Source organism: Ascaphus truei, chromosome 14 (genome assembly GCF_040206685.1).
Source record: "Ascaphus truei isolate aAscTru1 chromosome 14, aAscTru1.hap1, whole genome shotgun sequence".
NCBI classification, from domain to species: domain Eukaryota; kingdom Metazoa; phylum Chordata; class Amphibia; order Anura; family Ascaphidae; genus Ascaphus; species Ascaphus truei.
This window is the reverse complement of record NC_134496.1, coordinates 39,420,151-39,447,124: the sequence shown is the minus strand read 5'-3', so window position 1 is coordinate 39,447,124 and position 26,974 is coordinate 39,420,151. Positions and strand designations below refer to the sequence as shown.

Genomic DNA, 26,974 nt, shown 5'->3' with positions numbered 1-26,974 from the left:
AAGGCGGGGTTGCAGACCTGCCTAAGACATGCAGATGAGCATACAGCTATATTTGCATATATATATATATATATACACATATACACATATATACACACAAGACCACGACTATTCTAGGTATGTGCTGGGTATGTGCTGGGCTAGTTTAAGGCAAGTTTAAGGCATTTCTGCATTGACTAATGACCCATAGGATTAACACAGCAGGGGTCCCTGGCAGTACCATTCAGTTTGAAAGGGACTGCCAGTGACCCCCACTGTTAATCTGATGGGCCATTAATCAATGCAGAAATGCTGGGGCTAGTTTAAGGCAAGTTTAAGGCATGTATTCAGAATGTACCTGGGTGTACCTGGGTCTTTTTGGCGATTGCCACTGGTTTGTGTTAGAATAGTCGCAGTCTCTGCTGTATATATGTATATATGTATATATCCAATATAGAATATCACTTGTGAGCACATTCATATGTCTTAGACAGGTCTGCAACCCTGCCTTTCACCATTATCACCCAGCATACAGTGCTTCCACTGCAGCAAGGGATTCTGGGAAATGACATGCAAATGAGCACACAATGTGTCACCATAACTTAAATAATGTGTATGTATGTCGATGTATGTATACATACATGTATACACACATATATATACAGTACACACACACATATATATATATATATATATATATATATATATATATATATATATATATATATATATATATATATATATACAGGCATACCCCGCTTTAAGGACACTCACTTTAAGTACACTCGCGAGTAAGTACATATCGCCCAATAGGCAAACGGCAGCTCGCACATGCGCCTGTCATCACGTCCTGAACAGCAATACCTGTACCGAAGCTGTGCGCAAGCGGGGAGACTATAGATCCTGTTACAAATGCGTTATTTACATCAGTTAAGCACGTATATAACGATTGCAGTACAGTACATGCTTCGATAAGTGGGGAAAAGGTAGTGCTTCACTTTAAGTACATTTTTGCTTTACATACATGCTCCGGTCCCATTGCGTACGTTAATGCGGGGTATGCCTGTATATACACATATATATACACACACACACACACACATACATACATATATATATATATATATATATATATAAATAATATTAAAATGTGCCATAGACTTCCTGAACTTTTACTTTAGCGATTCTTTTGTTTTCAGCCTCTGGTTAACCACAGCAGTTCTCTCAGCCCTCTGATGTGGTTTCCTTTAAACTGATTGAATGCTTTAATTGTATTTGCGTAAAATCGTTAGTATCTGCCATCAGATAATGACAGCAGCCAGCAGTTGGTCATTTTCAAAACAGCTAGGTAATTTGTTTCCTGTTTTGAAACTGCTGCTCTCTGCTTACACGCATTCATTTTAAAGGGAAATAATGGCAGGAGTCGGGGGGAGAGAGTGGAAGGCATGTGTTTAGAGGAAGGGTAAATGGCTTGTCTTTTTCCTTCTTGAATACACTACAAAATACTTATCTAATTGGCTCTCAATGAAAAATATGCCATGAGCATTTGTATAACAGCAGGAAGGCACTACTTATGCTGTACAGAGTCGAAGATACAAAATGATTACAATAAGTGGATAATCCTGCAAAATTAATTCAAATACTTTGTATGGAACATCTAATTTAGGACATTTTATTGTCTTTGGCCACTTTTGCAGTTGTCCTATTGACAAAACAAATGAGCTCGATCTACTAAAGACTCCCTGCTCTTAAAGTGGAGCAAAACCAGAACCAGGCCTTGATGTCGGAGATGTTCCCTTAGTTTTACAAACAACATTGCATTAAAACACTGCTATATAATAACTAGCAAATGACTTGGACGCCAAAGCAGTACTTTTCAACTCTCCACGCGGGGAACTCCAACCACTGATAGGTTTGGTCATTTGCACACGGTTTCCGTAAGACGAAGGAGTAGCCTGGTGGTAAGAGGTCTGGCTTCGAAGCGCGTGAACCCGGGTTGAATCTGTCTGATGTCCTTGTGACCATAGGTAAGTTATTTTGGGCTAGGTGTACTAAGCGGAGCTATTCCATAAGACAGGGTTCTTCCCCATTGATTGAGCCACCTGTGCTGATGCTGGGTTATATCTTTAACATCTAACCTTTTTTTGGGGGTGGGGGAGGGGGTCTGGAGGACTGGAGTTGGGCACCCCTGCCATAACATACCCTCCGGAACAAGTTCAACGCTATGGACATCATTATTCAACCTCATCTACTACGTTAATCTATAACAATGTGACACCTTACAACCCTTTCAGTTTGATGAGATGGGAGGAGGCTTATGGAATGGCCATTCTTAGCAAATGTTGGGCATTCTCTCCCTATGCAGAATGATAAGCTCTCTAGGGCAGAATTCATTGTCCCTCTACATTTCTATATACAGCGCTATGTACACCATCAGCGCTATGGATACAAAAATCTTATCTGAAAAATATTGTGTGTTGGCGTCTTCATTTATTTTTTTAACTCATTAATGATCCCTCACTGCAAAATGTAAAAAAGTGGCTATTATAAATTCACTTGGTTTATGTTATCGTTACTTTACGTGAAAATTGTTGGATTTCCGAGAAGCCAGATGGCGACCAAGTACACATCTGAATTTAAATGGAAAGTTAAATAAGTATTTAAAGGGGATTTGACTGATAATAATGGTTATGGATTTTGGTGACATAACCCCTTCGGTGCCCGGAATACGAATGTGTTCCGTACTCCTTAGGAGCCGACATTAATTTAATTTGAGAGATTAATATGATTTTCAATTACCGAGTTCCCCAGCGAGTCACATTAAATTTGAAGCTTAGTAACTAGCTCTCCGGTCCCTTGATCTTTTCTTTAAAGAAGGATTTTCAATAATTAAATACTATGGCTCCTATTGATCATCAAATCAATATCCATGTTAATCATCTATACTTTGAAAAGAATGCCCTTTCTTGCATTAAAATGAATCTGAATGACACAAGTACTGCACTTTGTAAGCAACAGAGAAACGATGAAAAGAAATGACTGATTTGACATTTTCTATTGCACGTTTAGCTGAGTATAAATGGTATTTTCTTTTTTAAAGCTGCAGACCAAGCAATATCCTACATGTGTGTTTTTCAATAAATCATTTCTGTACTATGAGAAAATAATTGCAGCATTTAAAAAAAAACAACAACTATGAATGACATTTTTTATGTATTATAAGGTAACAATACTTTTTTGTTTCTGTAGCAACCATGTACAAAGTCACATCCCCTTCCTCTTCTGAAACAGGCTCTGACACATCCCCTTTTTGAGCCCTGCCCTCTCTCTAGCAGTGCACTAATTGTATCTAGTGACTGCCTGGTGACACGACCTTCCCCACAGAACTTGGCATCTTTGGTCCTCTTCTGCTGCACTGACAGACATTTAGTGAACCCCTGAGCCGAATCTTCAATCGATCACAGGAGAACGGATCGATATGCAACTTAGCCAATTACTTATCATTGTGTGGATTGTATGAATACACATATTAAAGGGGGAATAAAGACTTTAAGTAGAATGCAAATGTATTGCAATAAAGTGACGCCCCCTAAATAGAGAAATAGCAGTTTAACCCATTCACTATACACATATAGCAAGTCTTACTGTCACCCGAGCCGCGGCTCAAATAGCTTAAAGCCGCAACTCCGGACAGAGTGCCGCCGCAACGTCTCTCTGCAGGGGTCTACGCTTCCAGATCGGACCCTCCGCAGTGATAATGCTCTGGCACCAGGGCAGTTGCCATCACAGTCGCGCGGCTTGCCCCACGGTCAAAAACAGCCAGGTTTGCTACTCCTGTACTGTAAAACATTTGTTGTAACCCTTTCGTGTCGAAGGAGCCTGCAACATTTAATGTAGTATGATGAAAATATTAAAGGTTCATTCCCATTTATGTCTCACTTGCAACTTATGCAGAGGTGTAGCTTCTCCTGCTGCTCCCACTGCCCCACACCTCTGCAGTGCCCTTCCCCTCAATATCGGACTGGCACCCTCTCTTTTCACCTTTAAGACCCTTCTTAAAACCCACCTCTTCAACTAAGCATATGGGTAGCTCCGTGGCTGATACTATTAATCCCAGATGCACTGACTTTGGCCCCTTGCAGACGCACTTACAAGAACACTCTCCTTCTGCCTCTCCAGACAGACTTCAGTTCTCCCCACTTACCACTTAGATTGTAAGCTCTTCGGGGCAGGGACTTAATTTCCTATTGTTTTATGTCTGAAGCACGTATTCCCACTATGTGTTATAATATTACGTCACGTGCAGTGGCGAATTCCCCATTAGGCCCGGGCCTAGGGCGGCAAAATTTGGGGGTGGCAAAAATGTCCGCCCCCATATACTTTTGCCGCGCTCTCGGGCTTGATGGGAACTCAATTAGCTGCTGCGGCCGCCTCCTTACCTGCTGCCCGACTTATTCTGAACCGCCAAATGACGCTGCAAACGTCACATGTTGCTTTGTTGCATGGCAACGTGACGTCACCGCCGCGTCAAATTACGTTGTGTTACCATAGCAACGAGACACCGTGCGACAGTCAGAAGGAGGAGGAGGCAGCGGCAACAAGGAGGCTGTAGAGCGCTATGTACCTGGATGGCGCTACTGAATATAAATAAAGATACATATACCCACACACTCTAAACCAATAGGGCTACCGATCATGGCACCTGGAGCAAAACGAGTGTTGTACTAGTGCATAAAAGCCCTGGGATTATCAGTAATAAGATTGTCTTCTTTGGTACATCTGATTCTTTCTCGTAGTAGCTAATGTATTTTTTCTGCCACATTTCTGTATTTAAAGCTAAATTATTTACTGTATTTAACATATTCAATTTATAATTATTATTATTTATTGCCTAGGCCTCTGGCACCTTTCTTCACTACAAAACCTATTTTTTTGTGTACATGGATCAGTAAACATTACCAAGAAAAGATATATATATATATATATATATTTTTAATCCAATTTGTTTCAAGAACATTATGATTTCAAAGCCTGCCGCTAAGTTATAGAAATCAATGATCCTTTAGCATTTAGAATAACATATGAAAACACAAAGTTAAGCCTTTTCATAAACTATGGTGGTAACTGATTTGACCAGATGGACAGCTTAATCATCCCATGCAATGTCTGTATTTTATTTCCCCGCTCTGGTTATCATTTAGGTTTTACTTTGATGCTGGTTCTGGCCTTCGCCACAAAATCAGCACTTTCCTCTTTTATCCCGGGAAAATGATTTTGATGTCTGATGTGCTTAGGAAGTCCATAGTCCAATCTCAGAAATGACATTTTAGTAGCAGAAAAACATGTGAAACGCATAAAAGGTTGTCATTTCAAAGTTGCCAGTCACGTAGCAATATGGGAATAATCCGTAATTTTTTAATTTAGGGTTATGAAAAAAAAACAAGGAACTGTCAACCAATATTTAGCTATTACATAGGCCACTATCAGATAAAGATGAGGGGATTATTGTGACTTTTTTTTAGTATTTTTTATAAACTGTTTTACCAGGAAGTAATACATAGAGAGAGTTTTCTCGTTTTCAAGTATGTCCTGGGCACAGAGTTATAGCAATACATGGTTATATTACAGGTGCACCGATCAGTATTCTAAAACTTACCTTAAACTTGCCTTGGAAAATCTGGAGCTATCACCAACAAGATCTGGGTACATGCTGCAAACATTTCAGTGACATTTCTGCAGAGACTAATGGCCCATCGGATTAACACAGCAGGGATCCCTGGCAGTCCCATTCAGTTTGATTGGGACTGCCAGGGACCCTCGCTGTGTTAATCCGATGGGCCATTAGTCTGTCTGCAGAAATGTCACTGAAATGTTGCAGCATGTACCCAGCATGTACCTGGGTCTTGTTGGTGATTGCCCCAGATTTGTTTTAGAATACTCGTCTGCACTACACTAAATGAACAGGGTTATACAGTCAATTCATAGACAGACAGATAGAGTTGGAAAATTGGGTACAGGGAATAAAAAGGCTGGCGAGTTTCAGATTGAAATAGAGAAGCTTTAACATCAGCAAACAGCTCACACCCTTTAGCTGCGCCAAAGGCTGTCCGCCTTTGGGGCAACGCAGATGTAAACTGAAGGGGCTCAGATTTTTGTGGATTCAAAGTCCTTTGTAAAGTAGCTGGTACACAATATGGATTGAGATTGTTTTTTAATAATAAATACTAATTTACTTAGATTGTAAGCTCTTCGGGACAGGGATTTCCTTTCCTATTGTCTGATTTTGTTGCGCTTAATGTATTTTAATTCCCTGTGCTGTATTCTTTGTGAAGCACTGAGTACACTTTGGCGCTATATAAATAAAGACATACAATACAATACTCAGTCTTTCAGTGTCACCAATTGGGACGTTGTCCCGGCCTCACCCGTTTCTCATTATCAATGGTTAAAGGTTACACTTACAGATCATGTTGTTTCTTCCAAAAGCTCTTAAACTCTTCTTCGTTTTTTTTCCCTATTTATTTGGTTCATGAGGTTCTCATCAGATTATATTTATTAACCAAATATGCATGAAAGCAAAGAAGAAAAATGGGTCACAAAAGATATCCACATAGAGGGGCACACTCTCAATTATCAACAACTGAGCAAAATGTATTACAAAAAAAGAATTAAAAAAAAAACATGCAAAAAAAATTGTTATGTAGTTACAAAAAATAGACATATGCATACAATTTTTGCATAAATCTCAAAGAGGGGAAGAGGGAAAAATTAGAAATTAGAAAGGAAAAAGAATAAACATACACCAGGGAAACAATACAACACAAACAACAACAAGACTATGCTAAGAAGTTAAAAGTCACACATGGCTGGATAATAATAATAGCATGTGCTTGTATAGCGCTGCTAGTTTTACATAGCGCTTTACATAGACATTTTTGCAGGCACAAGTCCCTGCCCCGTAGAGCTTACAATCTATGTTTTTGGTGCCTGAGGCACAGGGAGATAAAGTGACTTGCCCAAGGTCACAAGGAGCCGACGCCGGGAATTGAACCAGGCTCCCCTGCAGCAATCTCAGTGTCTGTTAGTGTCATTACTCACAGCCACTCCTTCTCCCATCTTATACTATATTAGTGAAAGCACTGTATGTTTGCCTGCATGCATGCATGCATGCCTGCCTGCTGGATGTCCGGTGTCCCTAGCGGCAATCTCATTGGTCCCTTGGCCCGCCCGCCCCCGCACACCTCTCATTGGCCTCACACACTCACACCACCCCCTTGGCCCGCCCCCCACACCTCTCATTGGCCTGAGGCGGAGTGACGGGCCAAAGGTCCAAAAAAATAAATAACACACACACACACACACACACACACACACACACACACACACACACACACACACACACACACACACACACACACACACACACACACACACACACCACCCCCCCCCCTCTCTCCCCTCTCCAAATCACCTTTTCCCCCTCCCCAGCGGCATCACCTCTTCCCCCTCCCCAGCGGCATCACCTCTTCCCCCTCCCCAGCGGCATCACCTCTTCCCCCTCCCCAGCGGCATCACCTCTTCCCCCTCCCCAGCGGCATCACCTCTTCCCCCTCCCCAGCGGCATCACCTCTTCCCCCTCCCCAGCGGCATCACCTCTTCCCCCTCCCCAGCGGCATCACCTCTTCCCCCTCCCCAGCGGCATCACCTCTTCCCCCTCCCCAGCGGCATCACCTCTTCCCCCTCCCCAGCGGCATCACCTCTTCCCCCTCCCCAACGGCATCACCTCTTCCCCCTCCCCAGCGGCATCACCTCTCCCCCCTCACCGCTCCAAATCACCTCTCCCCGCTCCAAATCACCTCTCCCCGCTCCAAATCACCTCTCCCCGCTCCAAATCACCTCTCCCCCCTCCCCGCTCCAAATCACCTCGCTTCCCGCAGCTGCCACGCGGCGCGTAAGATGGCGGACCCCCTTCCTCCCTCGCGGCGCCGAGTCAGACGGTGGCGGCGCCCGGAAGTACTGGTAGGTGTCGCTCCCCACCTCCGGCGCCAAACGGAACTGAGAAAGGGCGCATCAACTGAGGTGTGTGTGTGTGTGTGTGTGTGTGTGTGTGTGTGTCACTGTCCACTGCCCCCCCCTCCTATCCACTGCCCCCCCCTCCTGTCCACTGCGTCCCCCCTCCTGTCCACTGCGTCCCCCCTCCTGTCCCCCCTCCTGTCCACTGCCCCCCCCCTCCTGTCCACTGCCCCCCCCCTCCTGTCCACTGCCCCCCCTCCTGTCCACTGCCCCCCCCTCCTGTCCACTGCCCCCCCCTCCTGTCCACTGCCCCCCCCTCCTGTCCACTGCCCCCCCCCTCCTGTCCACTGCCCCCCCCCTCCTGTCCACTGCCCCCCCCCTCCTGTCCACTGCCCCCCCCCTCCTGTCCACTGCCCCCCCTCCTGTCCACTGCCCCCCCCTCCTGTCCACTGCCCCCCCCTCCTGTCCACTGCCCCCCCCCTCCTGTCCACTGCCCCCCCCCTCCTGTCCACTGCCCCCCCCCTCCTGTCCACTGCCCCCCCCCTCCTGTCCACTGCCCCCCCCCTCCTGTCCACTGCCCCCCCCCTCCTGTCCACTGCCCCCCCCTCCTGTCCACTGCCCCCCCCTCCTGTCCACTGCCCCCCCCTCCTGTCCACTGCCCCCCCCTCCTGTCCACTGCCCCCCCCCCTCCTGTCCACTGCCCCCCCCCTCCTGTCCACTGCCCCCCCCCTCCTGTCCACTGCCCCCCCCCTCCTGTCCACTGCCCCCCCCCTCCTGTCCACTGCCCCCCCCCCTCCTGTCCACTGCCCCCCCCCTCCTGTCCACTGCCCCCCCCTCCTGTCCACTGCCCCCCCTCCTGTCCACTGCCCCCCCCTCCTGTCCACTGCCCCCCCCTCCTGTCCACTGCCCCCCCCTCCTGTCCACTGCCCCCCCCCTCCTGTCCACTGCCCCCCCCCTCCTGTCCACTGCCCCCCCCCTCCTGTCCACTGCCCCCCCCCTCCTGTCCACTGCCCCCCCCCTCCTGTCCACTGCCCCCCCCCCCTCCTGTCCACTGCCCCCCCCCCTCCTGTCCACTGCCCCCCCCCTCCTGTCCACTGCCCCCCCCCTCCTGTCCACTGCCCCCTCCCTCCTGTCCACTGCCCCCTCCCTCCTGTCCACTGCCCCCCCCTCCTGTCCACTGCCCCCCCCTCCTGTCCACTGCCCCCCCCTCCTGTCCACTGCCCCCCCCTCCTGTCCACTGCCCCCCCCTCCTGTCCACTGCCCCCCCTCCTGTCCACTGCCCCCCCCCTCCTGTCCACTGCCCCCCCCCCTCCTGTCCACTGCCCCCCCCCTCCTGTCCACTGCCCCCCCCCCCTCCTGTCCACTGCCCCCCCCCCCTCCTGTCCACTGCCCCCCCCCTCCTGTCCACTGCAGGAAATGCAGGGGGAGGAATCCATGCCTTTGAGGCGCCCCCCCCCTCCCTTTGACGCCCCCCCCTCCCTTTGACGCCCCCCCCTCCCTTTGACGCCCCCCCCCCCTCCCTTTGACGCCCCCCCCCCTCCTTTTGACGCCCCCCCCTCCCTTTGACGCCCCCCCCCCTCCCTTTGACGCCCCCCCCCTCCCTTTGACGCCCCCCCCCCTCCCTTTGACGCCCCCCCCCCTCCCTTTGACGCCCCCCCCCTCCCTTTGACGCCCCCCCCCTCCCTTTGACGCCCCCCCCCCTCCCTTTGAGCCCCCCCCTCCCTTTGACCCCCCCCCCTCCCTTTGACGCCCCCCCCTCCCTTTGACGCCCCCCCCCTCCCTTTGACGCCCCCCCCCCTCCCTTTGACGCCCCCCCCCCTCCCTTTGACGCCCCCCCCCTCCCTTTGACGCCCCCCCCCTCCCTTTGACGCCCCCCCCTCCCTTTGACGCCCCCCCCCTCCCTTTGACGCCCCCCCCCCTCCCTTTGACGCCCCCCCCTCCCTTTGACGCCCCCCCCTCCCTTTGACGCCCCCCCCTCCCTTTGACGCCCCCCCCCTCCCTTTGACGCCCCCCCCCTCCCTTTGACGCCCCCCCCTCCCTTTGACGCCCCCCCCCTCCCTTTGACGCCCCCCCCTCCCTTTGACGCCCCCCCCTCCCTTTGACGCCCCCCCCCTCCCTTTGACGCCCCCCCCCTCCCTTTGACGCCCCCCCCCCCTCCCTTTGACGCCCCCCCCTCCCTTTGACGCCCCCCCCCTCCCTTTGACGCCCCCCCCCTCCCTTTGACGCCCCCCCCCTCCCTTTGACGCCCCCCCCCCTCCCTTTGACGCCCCCCCCCCTCCCTTTGACGCCCCCCCCCCCTCCCTTTGACGCCCCCCCCCCCTCCCTTTGACGCCCCCCCCCTCCCTTTGACGCCCCCCCCCCTCCCTTTGACGCCCCCCCCCCTCCCTTTGACGCCCCCCCCCCCCTCCCTTTGACGCCCCCCCCCCCTCCCTTTGACGCCCCCCCCCCCTCCCTTTGACGCCCCCCCCCCCTCCCTTTGACGCCCCCCCCCCTCCCTTTGACGCCCCCCCCCCTCCCTTTGACGCCCCCCCCCCTCCCTTTGACGCCCCCCCCCCTCCCTTTGACGCCCCCCCCTCCCTTTGACGCCCCCCCCCTCCCTTTGACGCCCCCCCCTCCCTTTGACGCCCCCCCCCCTCCCTTTGACGCCCCCCCCCTCACTTTGACGCCCCCCCCTCCCTTTGACGCCCCCCCCCTCCCTTTGACGCCCCCCCCCCTCCCTTTGACGCCCCCCCCTCCCTTTGACGCCCCCCCCCTCCCTTTGACGCCCCCCCCTCCCTTTGACGCCCCCCCCCCTCCCTTTGACGCCCCCCCCCTCACTTTGACGCCCCCCCCTCCCTTTGACGCCCCCCCCCTCCCTTTGACGCCCCCCCCTCCCTTTGACGCCCCCCCCCCTCCCTTTGACGCCCCCCCCTCCCTTTGACGCCCCCCCCTCCCTTTGACGCCCCCCCCTACCTTTGACGCCCCCCCCCTCCCTTTGACGCCCCCCTGCCTTTGACGCCCCCCCCTGCCTTTGACGCCCCGCGCGCACACACTGACTGACTGCCGCACGCACGCACACACTGACTGACGCGCACACAAAGCCTGACTGACGCACGCACACACTGACTGAGGCACACACTGACTGTGTGTGCGTCAGTCTGTGTGTGTTTGTGTTTCTGCCTCAGACTCACTGACGCGCGAGCAAACACACAGTGACTGACGCACACACGCTACATGAAGCTGTAAAGGAGGGAGGGAGGGGGGGGACTGGATTGATGTGAATGGGGGACAAACAGAGAGAGGGGGGAGGAGAGAGAGGAACGGGAACATTACATCCCGGGCAACGCCGGGTCTCTCAGCTAGTGTGCTATAATATGTAGTTAATAAGATTTCTCAATCTGATTTGCCTCATTGATATTTGTTGTGAGATAGAAGTACATTTGTAATGGGTAAATTTTCAATCTAAAGTAGATTTTGTCCTAGAACAAGTCCAAGTCACCTTTTCCCCCCATTGAATTAACATTCATGGTGAAGATCCATAGTAAAGATCGTTAACACACATATCAAATGATGCTTGTAAGTCTGCCCGTCTAAAGAAGACAATGACATCATATGCATACTGTTACGTTATTTATCATTGGGATCTGCCAGTAGAGACGCAGCAAACATCCTGGACTCGCTGATATATGTTATTTATTTATCAAATATTTTACCAGGAAGTAATACATTGAGAGTTACCTCTCGTTTTCAAGTATGTCCTGGGCACAGAGTTAAAATGACAAATACATGGTTACAAATACATAGTTAAATGGGTTATACAGTACATTATATACAAGACATTGTATGCACAGTTAGAGATAATATCTATTATAGGCGTACATAACAGTTACAGACCAGATTACAATGTGAGACAGCTTTAGTTTTGAAAGAACTTAGACTGGTGGTGGAAGTGAGAGTCTCCGGTAGACTGTTCCAGTTTTATGGTGCACGGTAAGAGAAGGAGGAGCGGCTGGATTCTTTGTTGAACCTTGGGACCATGAACAGTCTTTTAGAGTCAGATCTCAGATGATAAGGTCTGCATGTGGTAGGGGTGAGGAGCTTGTTCAGATAGGCGGCTAGCTTGCCCAGAAAGTATTTGAAGGCAAGATAGGAAAGATGAACTTTACGCCTAGAGTCAAGTGATGACCAATCTAGTTCTTTGAGCATTTTGCAGTGATGTGTGTTGTAGTTGCAATGGAGGACAAAGCGGCATATTGAGTTGTAGAGGGTATCAAGTTTGCCAAGGTGAGTTTGCGGTTCCGAGCCATATACTATGTCCCCATAGTCTATAATTGGCATTAGCATCTGCTGTGCAATGCGCTTTCTGACCAGCAAACTTAGGGAGGATTTGTTCCTATATAGTACACCTAGTTTGGCATAGGTTTTGGATTTCAGGGTATCAATGTGCAACTCAAATGTTAAATGGGAGTCAAACCATATGGCCAAATATTTGAAACTAGTAACAGGGGCTAGGATAGTATTCAAGTTGATTCTGATCTGTAGCTCCTTCATTAGAAGCTTTAGAAATTTAGCTTTGGTCCCAAATACCATTGTTACAGTCTTGTCAGTGTTTAGAAACAGTTTGTTTGGGGAAATCCAAATTTCAAGTCTCAAAAAGTCAGATTGTAGGAAGATCATTATTGAACACCAAGAAGAGTAGGGGCCCCAGAACAGAGCCTTGCGGTAGACTGCAGGTGATATCCAAGGGGTTGAAGTTAGTGCCCGAGATAGACACATATTGGGATCTACCTGCTAGTTAGGAATTAAACCAGTTTAAAGCATGCTTCCCTATTCCAGAGCACTGGAGTTTGTTTAGCAAGATAACGTGATCAACAGTATCAAAATCCTTTGCAAAATCTAGGAATATTGCACCAGTGAGTTGTCCCAGTTCCACTCCACACTGGATCACATTGCAAACTTTTAGGAGGGTGGTTACCGTGGAGTGTTTGGGGCGAAGGCCAGATTGGAATTGGCTAGGGAAATTTGTCTTGGTATAGTAATCGCTTAATTGGGAGTGAACACATTTTTCCATGACTTTGGATAGTTTTGGGAGAAGAGAGATTGGTCTGTAGTTTGAGACAGTGTTTTTGTCCCCACTTTTGAAGATTGGGACAACTCTGGCAGTTTTCCAGGTCTTAGGGATATGGCCTGAAGACAAGATACAGTTGATTAGGGAAGCAAGCGGTTTGGCAATGGCTGGGGCACCAAGTCGTAGGAACTTAGACTGCAGTAGGTCAGGTCCACATTGGCTGCTTAGTTTTAATTTGAGGTGCGCTTGTGTAATCTCCTCTTCAGCTACTGGGAAAAATTGAAAACTGTGGGTAGTGTTGGGAGAGGGTGGGGCTATTGGGGTACTCACAGAATGAGACTCATGTTTATGGTTTGGGTTGCATTTCGCTAATAAATTAGTAGCACAACCCACAAAGTATTCATTGAATGCATTAGCAATGTCAGTGGGATTTTCCAGGGTAATATCTTCCTTATTGATATTACATGGTTGTTGATAGCTAGAAGGCTGGAATATGTTGTTGATAACCTTCCAGAGGTTAGCTGGGTTTGATTTATTCTGATGAAGATTCTCAGAGTAATATTGTGTTTTTGCGTGCCTTGTTTGCCTTGTGCACATGTGCCAGCATCTGCAGTTATTACTGCTACGTGGTAACCCACCGCTCACCCTAAAGGCACATATATAAAAAGACCCAGTGCAAAGGGCAAATAGACATATACAGACACATTTGTAGTAATGGAGGTTACAAAAAGGCGCTACTGAACTGCACTCAGCGTCCAAAATGGATGGATTATGTATAGGTAGGTATATTTACACGCCGTTAGCTCTGCTTTGCTACCTGTATTTTGGATTTGTGTACTTGACTATACATGTTCAGCCATACTTGGGGATATTTAGATTCCTACCTATACATTATCCATCCATTTTGGACTCTGAGTGCAGTTCAGTAAGGCCTTTTTGTATCCTTGGTTATTACAAATGTGTCTGTATAGGCATCTGTAGTTATTAAGATCCTTAGTAGTGCCAGTTACCTTGTAGCCTTTTCCACAAGGCATCCCTAAGATGGTAGAGTGCTGTAAGGTCAGTTGTAACCCATGGAAGGTGGACGCCCCATACTCTTAGTCTGCGTAGTGGAGCATGGGTATCACAGAGTCTTAAGAACTCGGATTGGAAATAGTCGAGAGCAGAATCGGGGTCGGGAATTATGTCAATTATTTACCAAGGGCTGTTGGTAAGGTCAGCCAGAAACTGTTGTGAGTTAAAGTTCCTTAATGTTCTAGTGAGGAGAACTGATTTTCCTTACACAGTACACTATTGCATGGTCACTGAAAATGTCCGGTAGGATGCCAGAGGACTGGATTCTTCTGGGGCTAGAGGATAGAATCCAGTCTAGTAAGGAATGGTTATGGAATATGCGTTAACAAAGTAGTTGCTGATCTCTTTTTTTTTAACACATATCTTCCTGAATTTGTACAGTAATATGATCATAGTGCAATTCATATGGATGGCTCTTTTTATACTTGGGTGATACATTTCTCTGAACATTATTGAAGGGTTTCTGGACTATTATACTATATCTGCCAATGGTAGGCAAGTCAAATATCCCCAACTCATTTTCTTACCATTTTAAAATCTTCAATAATTCCTAAAAAAAAAAAAAAAAAAACTTCCGGTGAAAAGCTTGGCTGTCTATTAAGTTGTTTTGTTTTTTTACCCAACTATGTGCCTCACAGAACTTAGAAGCATTGCCCCTATTAGGCCTGACTTTTACTTGGAATATTTCTAACCCTACCATATTGTTGGGTTAAGGGGGTGCAGGACATCACAATAGCTGGAGGCCACAACACATCGGAATTTCATTGGGTGGCGGCGAAACTCCTACCATTTCCTAAAATGATTGGAAAACAATTTGAACCATGATCACAGGATGATTAGTGGGAAAAAGTTGGATTCTACACCACCTGTTGGTAACATGTACGAGATGCAGGCAATCATTTATAGATAAACTGAATCCTGCAGGTCATTAAATGATACCTCCATGGTGTACACCTCAATGAAGTCACAGTTATTAGAAATTAACCATGAGACTGAAACTAATGTAAATTGTATGTTTTACAACAATGTAATAAACATGATTTGTCTGCGTCTCCCATGTTCAGTCAATGGACTGTATTTAGAATCTATGAGGAAATTCTATATCCCAAGTAGACCCCCATTTTGGCACTAATGATTCTGGCCCTTTTACAAGATAAGATTGATGTCCTTGTACTGCTGCTTCCTTTGTCTCCTTATCAGTACACATCAATATATGGAAAACATTTAAACTAACACACATCTGTAACAGTGATATAAAGCTAACACTAAATTACTAGATAGGGCACTCAAACTAGTCGGCCCTTCTGACACCTTGAATCAGAAGAGATGAAAAGCATACAGCTAATAAACCTCTTACTAGTAAGACAGCTGACGTGCTCGCTGCACAATAACTGTCTATCATGGCCCTGTTCATAAATTACCCAAACTTAGTAACATTTGTTGCTAAAGTTTCTGGTCACAGTTTAAAAAACAGGAGATGAGTGAGACACAAAATACACTTTTATATGTTTTCAAATGATAGTACTGGTGCTGCTCCTATATGCAGCTCAGCCCCGTTATAACGCGATCCATTACAACGCGAATCCGCTTATAACGCGATGCAAGCGTGGCTCCCAATTTTTGTATTTTTGAATACTTTACAACACGATTATTGGTATCTTTAATACTTGATTGTACAATGCATACAATTGTACATTATTCCTAACGCGATCCGCTTACAGCGCGATGTGACTCTTTGGACCCCAAGCACAGCGTTATAAGGGGGTTGAGCTGTAATAGTCAAATGGTTCAAGGTAACACAGCGGTAAGGTCACCTCTTTCCTTACGCTGTTGAATGAAAAACATGCTTACAATTCTCCCAATCTCATTGGCTTTCTGACAAGTTACATACAAGGGGAGATTTCCTCTCTCACTGTGATTACCCCTGTCTATAGTCTAGTGACCTTCAGATAAGATCTCACACACCCAGCATGCCCATCCAACTAAACCACGTAGGATTATCTTGTTCCTAGGGAGGATTTACAAACTCTCCAAGACTAATCAGGTATATAGAAAAAGTACCTTACTACAAGAATGAAGAGGAGTATGATTCCTACATCACGGAGTATTCAGGGTCATTTTTAAAGCCAATTACTACAAAACCATTTATTGAAGGAAAACATCCAACTGAATGCACAAGGATTTTTCTGTTGATACAATAATACATGCCATTGCTTCATCTCAGTGTTATCCTTTGAGAAATATGGTGATATGTTTTGCAACCTAAACCTAGAGATTCCCTCATTTAATTCATTAGAACATCTTAGTTCAGAATAAGCTGGCGAAGCTAAAATTAGCTCAGATGCCATCATCTTGAGTAATGCGATGGCAACTAACAAATGAGAGAGAGAAGATACCCATAGTATAAATAAAGGGGTTAAGATCTTTTGATGTTGTTGTTTCCCTCCCTCTAAAGCCAGAACAAGTCCTCAACCACTCAACCAATAATGGCGAGATACAGATCAGGGCATCTCATTGAGAGGAGAAAGTCCTTCCCTGCCCTTTCCAGGATAGAAACGTCCCCATTCGGAAGCAGATCAGGTTTTGGTCATTTACTAATTTCTAAATCTTTCTCTTCTGAAAACATGCTGCAAAAAACAGCACCAAGTGACTCCGAGGTAAAGAATAGCTTTCAATAAATACATAGTGTACTGTTTCTTTGCAACAGTGTGACTCAAGTTCTAGACCTGGCAGACTTTGACAACACATGGAACTGGATTTGACTTTGATAAATACCTGCTTTAAAGGAGCAATCCAAGCCATTATTTTTTTGTTTGCAAAGGATTGAAGCAAGGGGTCTCGAGAGCTGAACCCCATTAATTTCAACTCCGGGGACCTTCTGCTTCCGGAGATACAAACCTCCGTAGTAGGTGCCAGTAGACACTCCAGCTGAGCTGGCTTGGATTTAAAGTTTAAAGCTCCCGCGTCACATGGGCCAATAGGAAGTCGCACTGCTGACATCAAGGCTTCCTATTGGCCCACAGAGCGTGGGTGCTCTGAACAGCAGCCATTGTGTGATCCCTGGTAGCTGAGCAGTGTGGCTGCCGGCACCCCCTACGGAGGAAATTATTTCTGAAAGCAGGGGGTCCCCAGAGCTGAAATGAACACGGTTCAGCTCCGGAGACCCACTGCTTCAATGATATATATATAATAATTAAAAGAGGTAAAGTCACTAAATTGTGGTAGCCAGTGTGTGCACTCTGACGTAAATAGCAAATAACAAAAGATAATGCTTATTGCACTTTAGTGAACATGTCTACAACATTTTCAGGAACATCGTACATTCTGCATCATCCGAGTATAATAATGTGATCTTAACTGATATATTTAAAAATTCACAGCACAGACAGGACAGAACTATGTTAATGATTCCTCTTTTACTGAGGGATGGGTAAATCAACATAAGAACCAGACCCAGTTTGAATATCTGCTGTGTCCACTGAAGTTGCGTGACACATGTATGGTAAAGAAATAAATAGAACCACTCCACTGCCACTTGGTAGCTACAGGGTTAAACTCAAAGGACGGTGTTTCTCCCATTAGTACTGGCTTTCCACTATTATCTGAACTAATACAACAATAATGAAAAATGGAATATCAGAATGTAATAAGGTGAAATAAATACCACAATGCACTAAAGCTTTTAAAGCAAATCCACTCTCAGATGGTATAAGACATATGTACATAAAACCTGAAATCACAAAGGTCTTACACAAAGAGGCCGTCACCCTTTGATGTTGAGCACCACAGCGGACTAGATATGAACAATGCTGTGTTTCATGAACACTTCTTAGACTTCAATATTTAACATTTGTTTCCAATTTTAGCAGTTACATTGCACGCTTTCATTTTGCCATTGTTTAAAAATATTGCATGGGCCATAACAGTTGTAATTTATCTTTTGTACTATATAATTTAGAGCAGCCCGGGCCAAACAGAACATCTGTATAAAAAGACCAAGGTCTATACACTTTACAGTTCTACACTGGGACATATTATAAGGTCAGTTTCCTCATAAACTTCATTTTCACTGTTAGTTTTATTCATTACATTTGACATATTATGCTTCTGTACTTTGGCATAAAGGACACAATATTGCAGCATATTGGCAAGCTCATTTGTTTTTCACAGCTAGTCTTGTGTCCAAATATCAACCCCCTGGGATAAACACGTGTATATAGACTGCAGGAAAATGAGCCCCAGCAGCAGGTGGCCTTTTGCAGCCTAATGAACATAGCAATCTGTTACTATCACTGCAATGCTTTTCACCAGACAATTAGGCAAGTAAGCATGTAATTATTCAGGCCAACAAGAAGAGGTTCTTCTCTAATTTCATCTTTTCATTGCTGTTTACTCACCCACACTCCCCTCATTAATGAGAGATTTTCCAGTCCATGCTAATTGGTTTCAATAACATTCATTTCAGTTGAAAGGGAACGATTCCGTTAATTGAGAATCGAAAGCATCTTTTCATTTCAAGTGCGTCCTGCTAGGGAAATACTGAATAGTCTCAACAGATTCCAGCTAATGAAATTAAGTTACACTGTCACCGGTAGTGTGAGAGAAATAAAGTAATTTATTTTCATTGAAGCATGCGTTGTAGGTCCTGAACAATTAATACAGCTTGTTTAGGAAAGCAATTTGAAGGGGGAAAAAAAGGGATTTTCGAATAAATAAGGTTTACCTTCCTTAGATCTGCGGCTTTAATGGCAAGTTTACTTAAACAGCCAATTGTTTTTTTTTGCCTGGTTTTAGGGTTTTCCATCGAGACAAAAGGTCCATGGTAAAAACCGCGATGTGCAATTAAATACTATTTGGATGACCCTTGCTGCACCAGAAGTGGGTGTGTTACCATAACAGAGCTGCCATTAAAGAATTGGATTCAATTTCTAATCTCCTTGTTGTATTTTAATTACATCTACCCACTGTTTGTCATTGTTTAATGTTTGCGTACCATGATCCATGGAAATGACGTCCTCCTGAGTCTGGTTAAACCCCGGCTACGCTGTCTACTTCTGAGACACAAATACACAGCAATGATGCAACTACAGCATGACTACTGGAAGCACCTTCACTTTCCCCATTCAAAAACCAGTGGAAAATTCAATGCTTTACCCCTTAGTGTCCCATGATGTAGCTGTGTGGATTAAAATTTCTTTTTTTTGTATGAAGTCCTCTGGAGTGCCGGTTCCTTCTTGCTTTAGGAGGATAGGTCCTCCATGATGTAGCTATTAAATCACGGGCCTGGCTCTCCAGTTGCGCCATATTGTAGTAGTTACGTCCAAACATTCCGCTCATTTGTTAAATGAGATTGCGTCCTGTGCTACGATAAAGCGCCGGGCACGATCTGCACTGATCAGAAAGGGGCGGGGGATGACTCCTCCCCTGCCATAATCAGCGACGGATCGATTACAAGACCGGTGACGTGATCAGGGTGCCGGAGGGGCGTGGCATTCGGGCACTCAAAGGGCTAAAAGAAGCATTTCATGATGTGTTCCACGTCTAGTATGAACTCCAGATGCCCGTGACCTCCCTAGCTTCACTTTTTTTCGCCTGCTGTGTCTATAAGACTCCCAACATCCCACTTGGATTGTAAGCTCTTCTGGGGCGAGGTCTGCCTTTGCCTTATGTTGTCACTTACCTGTTGTGCTTATCCCCATTGTTTATATGAACGTACCTGGCATTGTGATTTTGTAAAGCCCTGTGACACTGTTGGCGCTACAGAAATAAAATGATACATACAAACTGGAAATGAACACCTCACGAATGGCAGTAGGATGGCGAGCATAAACCATAGGGCAATAGAGCAGTATCTTCATGAACACATTTCCACCAGTGACAACTATGAGATACAAGCTCACTTATCGCTACACTTTAAATACAGTTATGCAAGTCTGGTGTCCATGGATCTCTTTGACACGGCGACTGTTGCGCGAAACGCGTAAGAGCTTTTGTATCTGCTTTACATCTGTTGGATATTCCATCTAACTGTTTTTAGCCAGCTCGTGGGTCTAGCCCTGCACTTTATGTCCCATTTAGCAGCGCTCCAGTTCCTGCGGCCTGTCGGCTTGAGATCTCCATAGATCTCCATAGATCTGCCAGTCGGAAACAATGTAGCCTGGCAAATGACTGGTGGTGGCCCTTTGATTTTATCGGAAAGTAAAATTGAGAGCAAAGGTAGAGATGTGCGGAGCCGTCAGTGTTTGCTGCAAGAACGTTTGAGCAAATCTACTGAGAAGTGCACTAAATGGCTGTCAGTGCAGCAGAAGAGGACAAAATATGCAAAGTTCTGTGGGGAAGATCATGTGACCAGGTAGTCACTAGATACAATTGGTGCACTGCTAGAGAGAGGGCATGGCTCAGAAAGGGGTGTGCCAGAGCCTGTTTCAGAAGAGGAAGGGGATGTGACTTTGTAAATGGTTGCTATAGAAACGAAAAAATCTTGTTACCTTATAGTACATTAAAAATGTCATTTCAGAGTTGTTTAAAAATAAATGCTACAATTATTTTCTCATAGTACACAACTGATTTATTAAAAAAAAAAACACACAGATGAGGATATTGCTTTGTCTACAGCTTTAAATGTTGTGGTGGATATTGCCAAATTAACAAAGTCACCAAAGAAAAAAACTTGGTGGCAGAGGAGGCAGAGTGGGTGGTGATTTTTTAAAATTAGAATGTAAAGGGGAAAATCTATCCTGGGTTTGTCCTGGACAAGAGGGTAGAAATACTCCCATTTCCAGCAAATATAGCCATAGTTGTATATTATTTGATATACACATAATTTGAACGGGACATCACCAGTCTCCATGCTGAAAAACTGGGGCAATACTTATTCTATTCCAACAAATTAGCCTCAGATTTATTCACAAGCCTAGACCTGTAAACGTGATAAATAGCCCCCAATGATTCTGAGTTACTTTGGGTTTGTATAGGTTTTAATGGAAATATATGTATGTGCTGGTTTTCATTGAGATCAGTACGAAGTTACCAGATGTAAATAAATTTTGCTTCATATCTCTAACTTGTCAAAATACAAATCAGTATCACACGTTTATCAGGCAAACCTTCCGTTTGTTACGATTTAATTTTGCTTTCATCTATTTGGGGGGGGTTCTATAATACCCAGGTTAAAGCAAAACACACTGGTTGAAAAATAGCTTCCAGGTCCTGGAAATCATTAGATATTAGTTACAACCAGTTTTATGGCCCACCGCCTCTGTGATTTTTGACTAGCTGAGCCTGGAAATAGATAGTAAAGAGGGAGCTTTCTCTGGTTCTGTTCAGGGTGGAGTATTGTGTATTTTACACATAGATACACTGATCGTACTCCATATCTTCTCATTTGAACCTTTGGGAGGGAAAAATAGTATCACATATCACTGTATTTCACTTATTAATATAAGCGAACTATACATCATTCTGTGACGCAAATGTGTATCTATATTCAGAAGGAAAGAGAAAGCAGAATAGCAAGTGGAGAAGCTGGAAGGAGGCTGGAGAAGAAGAGTGATCTTGGAGTCAAGCTGATTGCACTGTTTAGTTTAGCCACGGACAAGAGTTTAATAAATGGGATCCATTTTTGAGAGACAACATGTAGTAGCAGCTAGTGCATAGTATTCCTACCTTATTTTACACACCAAGCAAGATATTCAGGACAAATTCAATATAAGATATGCACATGTCTATTTCAGCCTTAGAATAATGTTGGACATCACTGAGAAGTGGTTAAAATCTGTGTCAATTCTTGCAGTACTATATGGACTACCCGTATACAGTATGTGTGAGCATATCTCTAATCACATAAAGCAGGAAATCCTTTACAAAATATAACTTTGTATAACGTTATATGATGTACGCTGTATGGCGCGGGTTTTTGCTTGGTAGAGTAGATTGTGATCAGTGAACGCGATCTAAACAGAAGTGAAGGACCCTGCCTCTAATTCAGTTCACGCCACTGATGTGACACATGGTTTGTGGGACCGTTCAGGAGTGATCCAACCAGCTGGAGAGGGCATGGCTGATATCTATCGTCTGACACTCAAGGGGTTAACCAAATATGATTTAACCTTAAACCAGGTGGATTTGTTGCTTTAAAGCCTCTCCGGGTCCTGAAAATTAACCACTATGTCACAAACAAGCATTATAATCGCATATTTGATATAATTATGGATAATAACATTGAATACTAGTTTGTGTAATGTAGTAACAAAGCATATGTCATTTTAGTCAATAATTCCATAACTAGGCAATTGTTCAACTTTGACATAGAACATTAATTTAACATACTTTTTTCATAATAAAATCTATACAACATATTACTTTCAACATTTCCTGTTTGTCATTAGGTTCAGTATAATTCATTATGTTTTTTTTTTTAAAGCATTTGAAAACAAAGTTATATTGACCAGATAGATTCAATGAGGGAGTCTGTTCAACCAATATATCTTGCTGGTAGTTTACTGTAATAATCTTAATGATAAAATGACAGTGTACTGTATCATGAAAAACTAATGCACATAATTCATAGCATATCTTTATAATGGTTAAGTGAACACTCTCAAAGAACAGAAAAATAAGTTTTTCTCTCAGCTTATTGAAAGCTTCCCTAAAATTAGATGAAACCAACTATCTTCTGTATTAAACAGTATTTTGTAGAATGGATGGCTGGTCAATAACTTACTGGTATCAAGTTACTTTTTGTCTAAAGCATCACTGAAATAAGAAACCCATTGATCAATGAATGGCAGAGTGAGAGAGTAGCTGAGTCTTGACTCCTGCCAACCATAGGCAACAGTTTATGGGGCCTATTCTTGTAGCTTCGATAAGTTATCGATAGTTTTGAGCACTTCTCGATCGAGTTTGCATGTGTAGCTACTGTATTCAGAAAGCTCTGGTAACATGGCAAACCGGCTCGGAACCTGCTTCTTCCCGATCGATAGCGCTCCCACTCAGACAAACTGAGCGCTAGCTCCAAAAATGCTCAAACTCCGCATTTTTTGACAAATCAGGAAGTGCCAAGATTTAGATTGCGGCTGCAACTCGCAGGTTTTGATGGGTTCCACTATGTGACTCTGATGGAAAAACATTATTTGTACTACATCAGATTGAAGCCGTGAGTCTCCGGAGCTGAACCACATTAATATCAGCTCCGGAGACCCCCTGGTTCCATCCTATGTAATAAAAATAAATTTACAGGCAGCTTCATTACCTAAGGGGCTAACTGCTAAGGTAATGAAGTAGTTAAATACCAGTGCTTGTTGGGAGTAGAGGGGTGGGTGAAGGTTGGAGTTGCCCTAATGTGGGTGTTTAGGCCTACAGGGAGGTTTGCGGGGGAGTTACACCCCTCCATTACCTCCTGCTTCCCACCCTGTAGGCCTAAACACCCACCACGGGCCAAATACTACCTTCACCCACCCTCTCTACCCCCAATAAACATTAAAATACAATACAACAACCAATACTATACAATACACCCATTGATTGCCAGTGTGGTTACCTATGCCCTCATTGGGAACAAAGATAACCCCAATGGCAATGAATGAATAATTCCTGCAGATCCAAATTTTCCCACCAAAATTTGCCCATCTCTAGTGATAAGATTTACAACCCTTTAAGGGCCATTCAGTAATCTGCATTGGATTTAAAGTGCTAGAGATTAGCATGCTTTCATATATTTTGACATGTATACACTACAGTTTATGTCATAATGCATAACCCTGTTTATCTCACACAGCATGGCAAACAAAAATAATAGCCTTAGTAGGCCAGTCACGCCCTGAGAGCTACACCTCTGGCACCCGCAACTGCTGGCCTCCCCTGTGTCCCACTCTCCTCAGTGGCCCACTCTCCCCAGTGGCCCACTCTCCCCAGTGGCCCACTCTCCCCAGTGGCCCACTCTCCCCAGTGGCCCACTCTCCCCAGTGCAGAGGGAGCAGAGATGATGCCAGTGTGGATTGTAGCTTCTCCCTACTCCCTGAGCTGCCTGATGAGCGCGGATAAATATGTCCCCGCTCCTCTCCTGTGCAAATCATTAGTTCCCTGTATAAGGAGAGGAGTGGGACAGTATTCATCAGCGCGCCGGCATTAAAGCGGCAGATCAAGCAATATCCTACATGTGTGTTTTCTTTAATAAATCAGTTCTGTACTGATTGTATCATTTTTCTTTTAAAACAACTCTGAATTACATTTGTTATGTATTATAATGTAACAAGCATTTTTGTTTCTATAGCAACCATTTACAAAGTCACATCCCCTTCCTCTTCTGAAACAGGCTCTGGCACACCTTTTTGAGCCCTACCCTCTCTCTAGCAGTGCACCAATTGTATCTAGTGACTGCCTGCTCACATGATCTTCCCCATAGAACATTGCATCTTTGGTCCTCTTCTATTGCACTCACAGCCATTTAATGAATCCTCAAACTGAATCTTCGCCAAACGATCACAGGAGAACGGACTGATCGGCAACTTAGCTAATTACTTATCCTTGTGTGGATTGTATTAATGCACATACTAAAGGGGAAAAAATAAATACATTTAAAAGAAAAACGGCAGCTTGGACTGCTGCTTTAAGAGGCGGACGTGAAGGGGTGGGGAGGAGCTTCTACCCCAACCTTCAACGTCCCTTCTTCTTATGCCCTGTATAAATATATATGTATGTAATGTGTGGCCCTTCAGGTATGTCACATTGCCTACCTCTGTTTTATGTGATCTGTATCGCCTTTATAACTCATGTTATATTATATGTAGGTTCTCACAAATTCGATAGTTTATATAACAGAGGGGATTTCTTAATGTCATTAATATCCAGGGATAAATGACCAGGGACATATTGCAATAGTTTTTGTAATCTTACAGATTGACAAATGTATTTAATTAACAGCACACAAAACACAGAACATGTCATGCGCTTTCTATTACTGTGTGTGTAAGCCTTTAACATAATTTAATATACAAGAAATACATATTAACATATGTTGCAAGATTTTAAAATAAATCCTCCAGTTAACCTCAGCAGATTTCCTGACATGTTTAGGAAAGAAAAGCTTTTCAGGTACTTTCAGCACCGACCGTGAACCAATTCTGTACAAATCCAAGCTCTTCCTCTCCTCCAGGAAATGCTATACTCTCACCGTCTCCCGTTGGTGATAATGAAGAAACACTTCGGACATGTAAAGTCACAAAGGGGTAAGTGCATTCTCTTGTTTTACAATCTAACCTGGCTTTATTATTACGTTAACACTGATTGTGAGTTCACCACACACATTGCGGGTTACAACACTTATTTTAGTACACTTGATTCTATTTACATTGTTTCACATGAGGAGAATTCTTGGCTGCGGTTCTATTTATTTGATCATTCTGTACTGTAGGTTTTGAGATAACTTAGGTACATGAGCAATTAAGTCTTAGCAATTAAAGACTGCTGGAAATGAACCTGTCAGATGAAGCTAAATGATTTTACTGGAAAATACTCTGATTTGGATTCCATCTTATTATTTGCCGTCTCTTAATTGAACTAAATAAGGATAAGTGTGTTTTGAAACGTGTATTACACAAGAGTATTTATACACATACAGTACGTATATAACATATACACGTATATAACATGTTGGCGAACCATGTATTGGGACTAGAAAGGACATCTGTGTGCAGCACAATTTCAACATACAGTAGACTGAATTTCCGTTAAACTGTTATACATATATAAACATGTTAAAATCCTGAGGCTTTTTCCTTTAAACCCAATGCAAATCTGTATAGAATGATTTAACGTGACATCCTACACTAATGTTTAATGCTGTCATTGCTGAGTTAACTTTTCTTCTGGGAGAGGAGGAGCGCAAATTAGCTCAGTGATATATGTGAATAAAAAGATAAAGGCAAATATAGTGCAGGGTGTAAATACTATGAATAGTCAATCATATAGCCATAGGTAGTTGCACTCACAAAACTTCTAGTTCAAATAAGCATGTCAGAGATCCTTCTCTCTCTGACTGGAGCCCTTTTGATGGACGTGTGTGATGGTTATCAGGATATCCCTCAATGGGTTAATGGTACAGCAGAAGAAAGCCACAATAGTGCATACTATTTGACCAAAATGTATTAAGTACAGAGTAAAAGAGCAATTAAACTCACATTTTCACAGAAAATAACAGGCATTGGAGAGGACTGCTGGATAAGGTAGGACCCCGTCGGTATAGAGCTGCTTGGCACTTCACTCGCGTCTCACGATTTTACTCTTTGGAAGCGCCCGGTCCATTTCCTTTCCCCTTTCCCTGCACAAACGTTATTGCTGAGTTAAAGCAGTGCCAGTTGTAATGGCGACATAATGTACTGTGTAATGATAATATGTAGCTATACACATGTCCACCACCACAAACGAATTCTAATATAATGTAAATTGGACAAAATACACCTATACTTAGGTCTGTCAAGTGATTGTATGTGATACAAATCCCCTTTGCTCTCTAACGCCCAATAAATAGTTACCAATGTCAAATTTAATTCCTGCGTTATGGGCTTCTCTGTTGGGCCCAGATTCACAGAGCTCTGTTATTGACTTACAGAGGCGTTAACGTAAGTTAATTCCTTGTTAAGTGCTAACGGGTATCTTCACGGCTCACTAACCCGGTGCTAAGTGTCCGCTCAGCAGTCACTAGCCTGGGGTTACCTAAAATGTTAGTGCTAATAATATGCAAAAGAAGTGTCCTCTCTGACACCTACCCCCAGATTTAACGATGCGTTAATTCATACTGTACCTAAAGGTGGCGTTAGCTCCACCCAGACCCAGCTATCTATGGTGTGCTCATTTTTGTGCACA

The 26,974-nt window shown here is 44.8% G+C and overlaps 1 protein-coding gene across 2 annotated transcripts in view; it reads left to right on the top strand.

The window, feature by feature from the left end:
• The window catches only part of LOC142465411 (uncharacterized), a 129,469-nt gene that overhangs the window by 20,665 nt on the left and 81,830 nt on the right, over positions 1 to 26,974 (top strand). For both annotated transcript variants that reach the window (XM_075569372.1, XM_075569371.1), the window contains exon 2: positions 25,266 to 25,338. In XM_075569372.1, the coding sequence (XP_075425487.1) occupies positions 25,266 to 25,338 (73 nt within the window). The remainder of the gene's footprint in view (positions 1 to 25,265; positions 25,339 to 26,974) is intronic.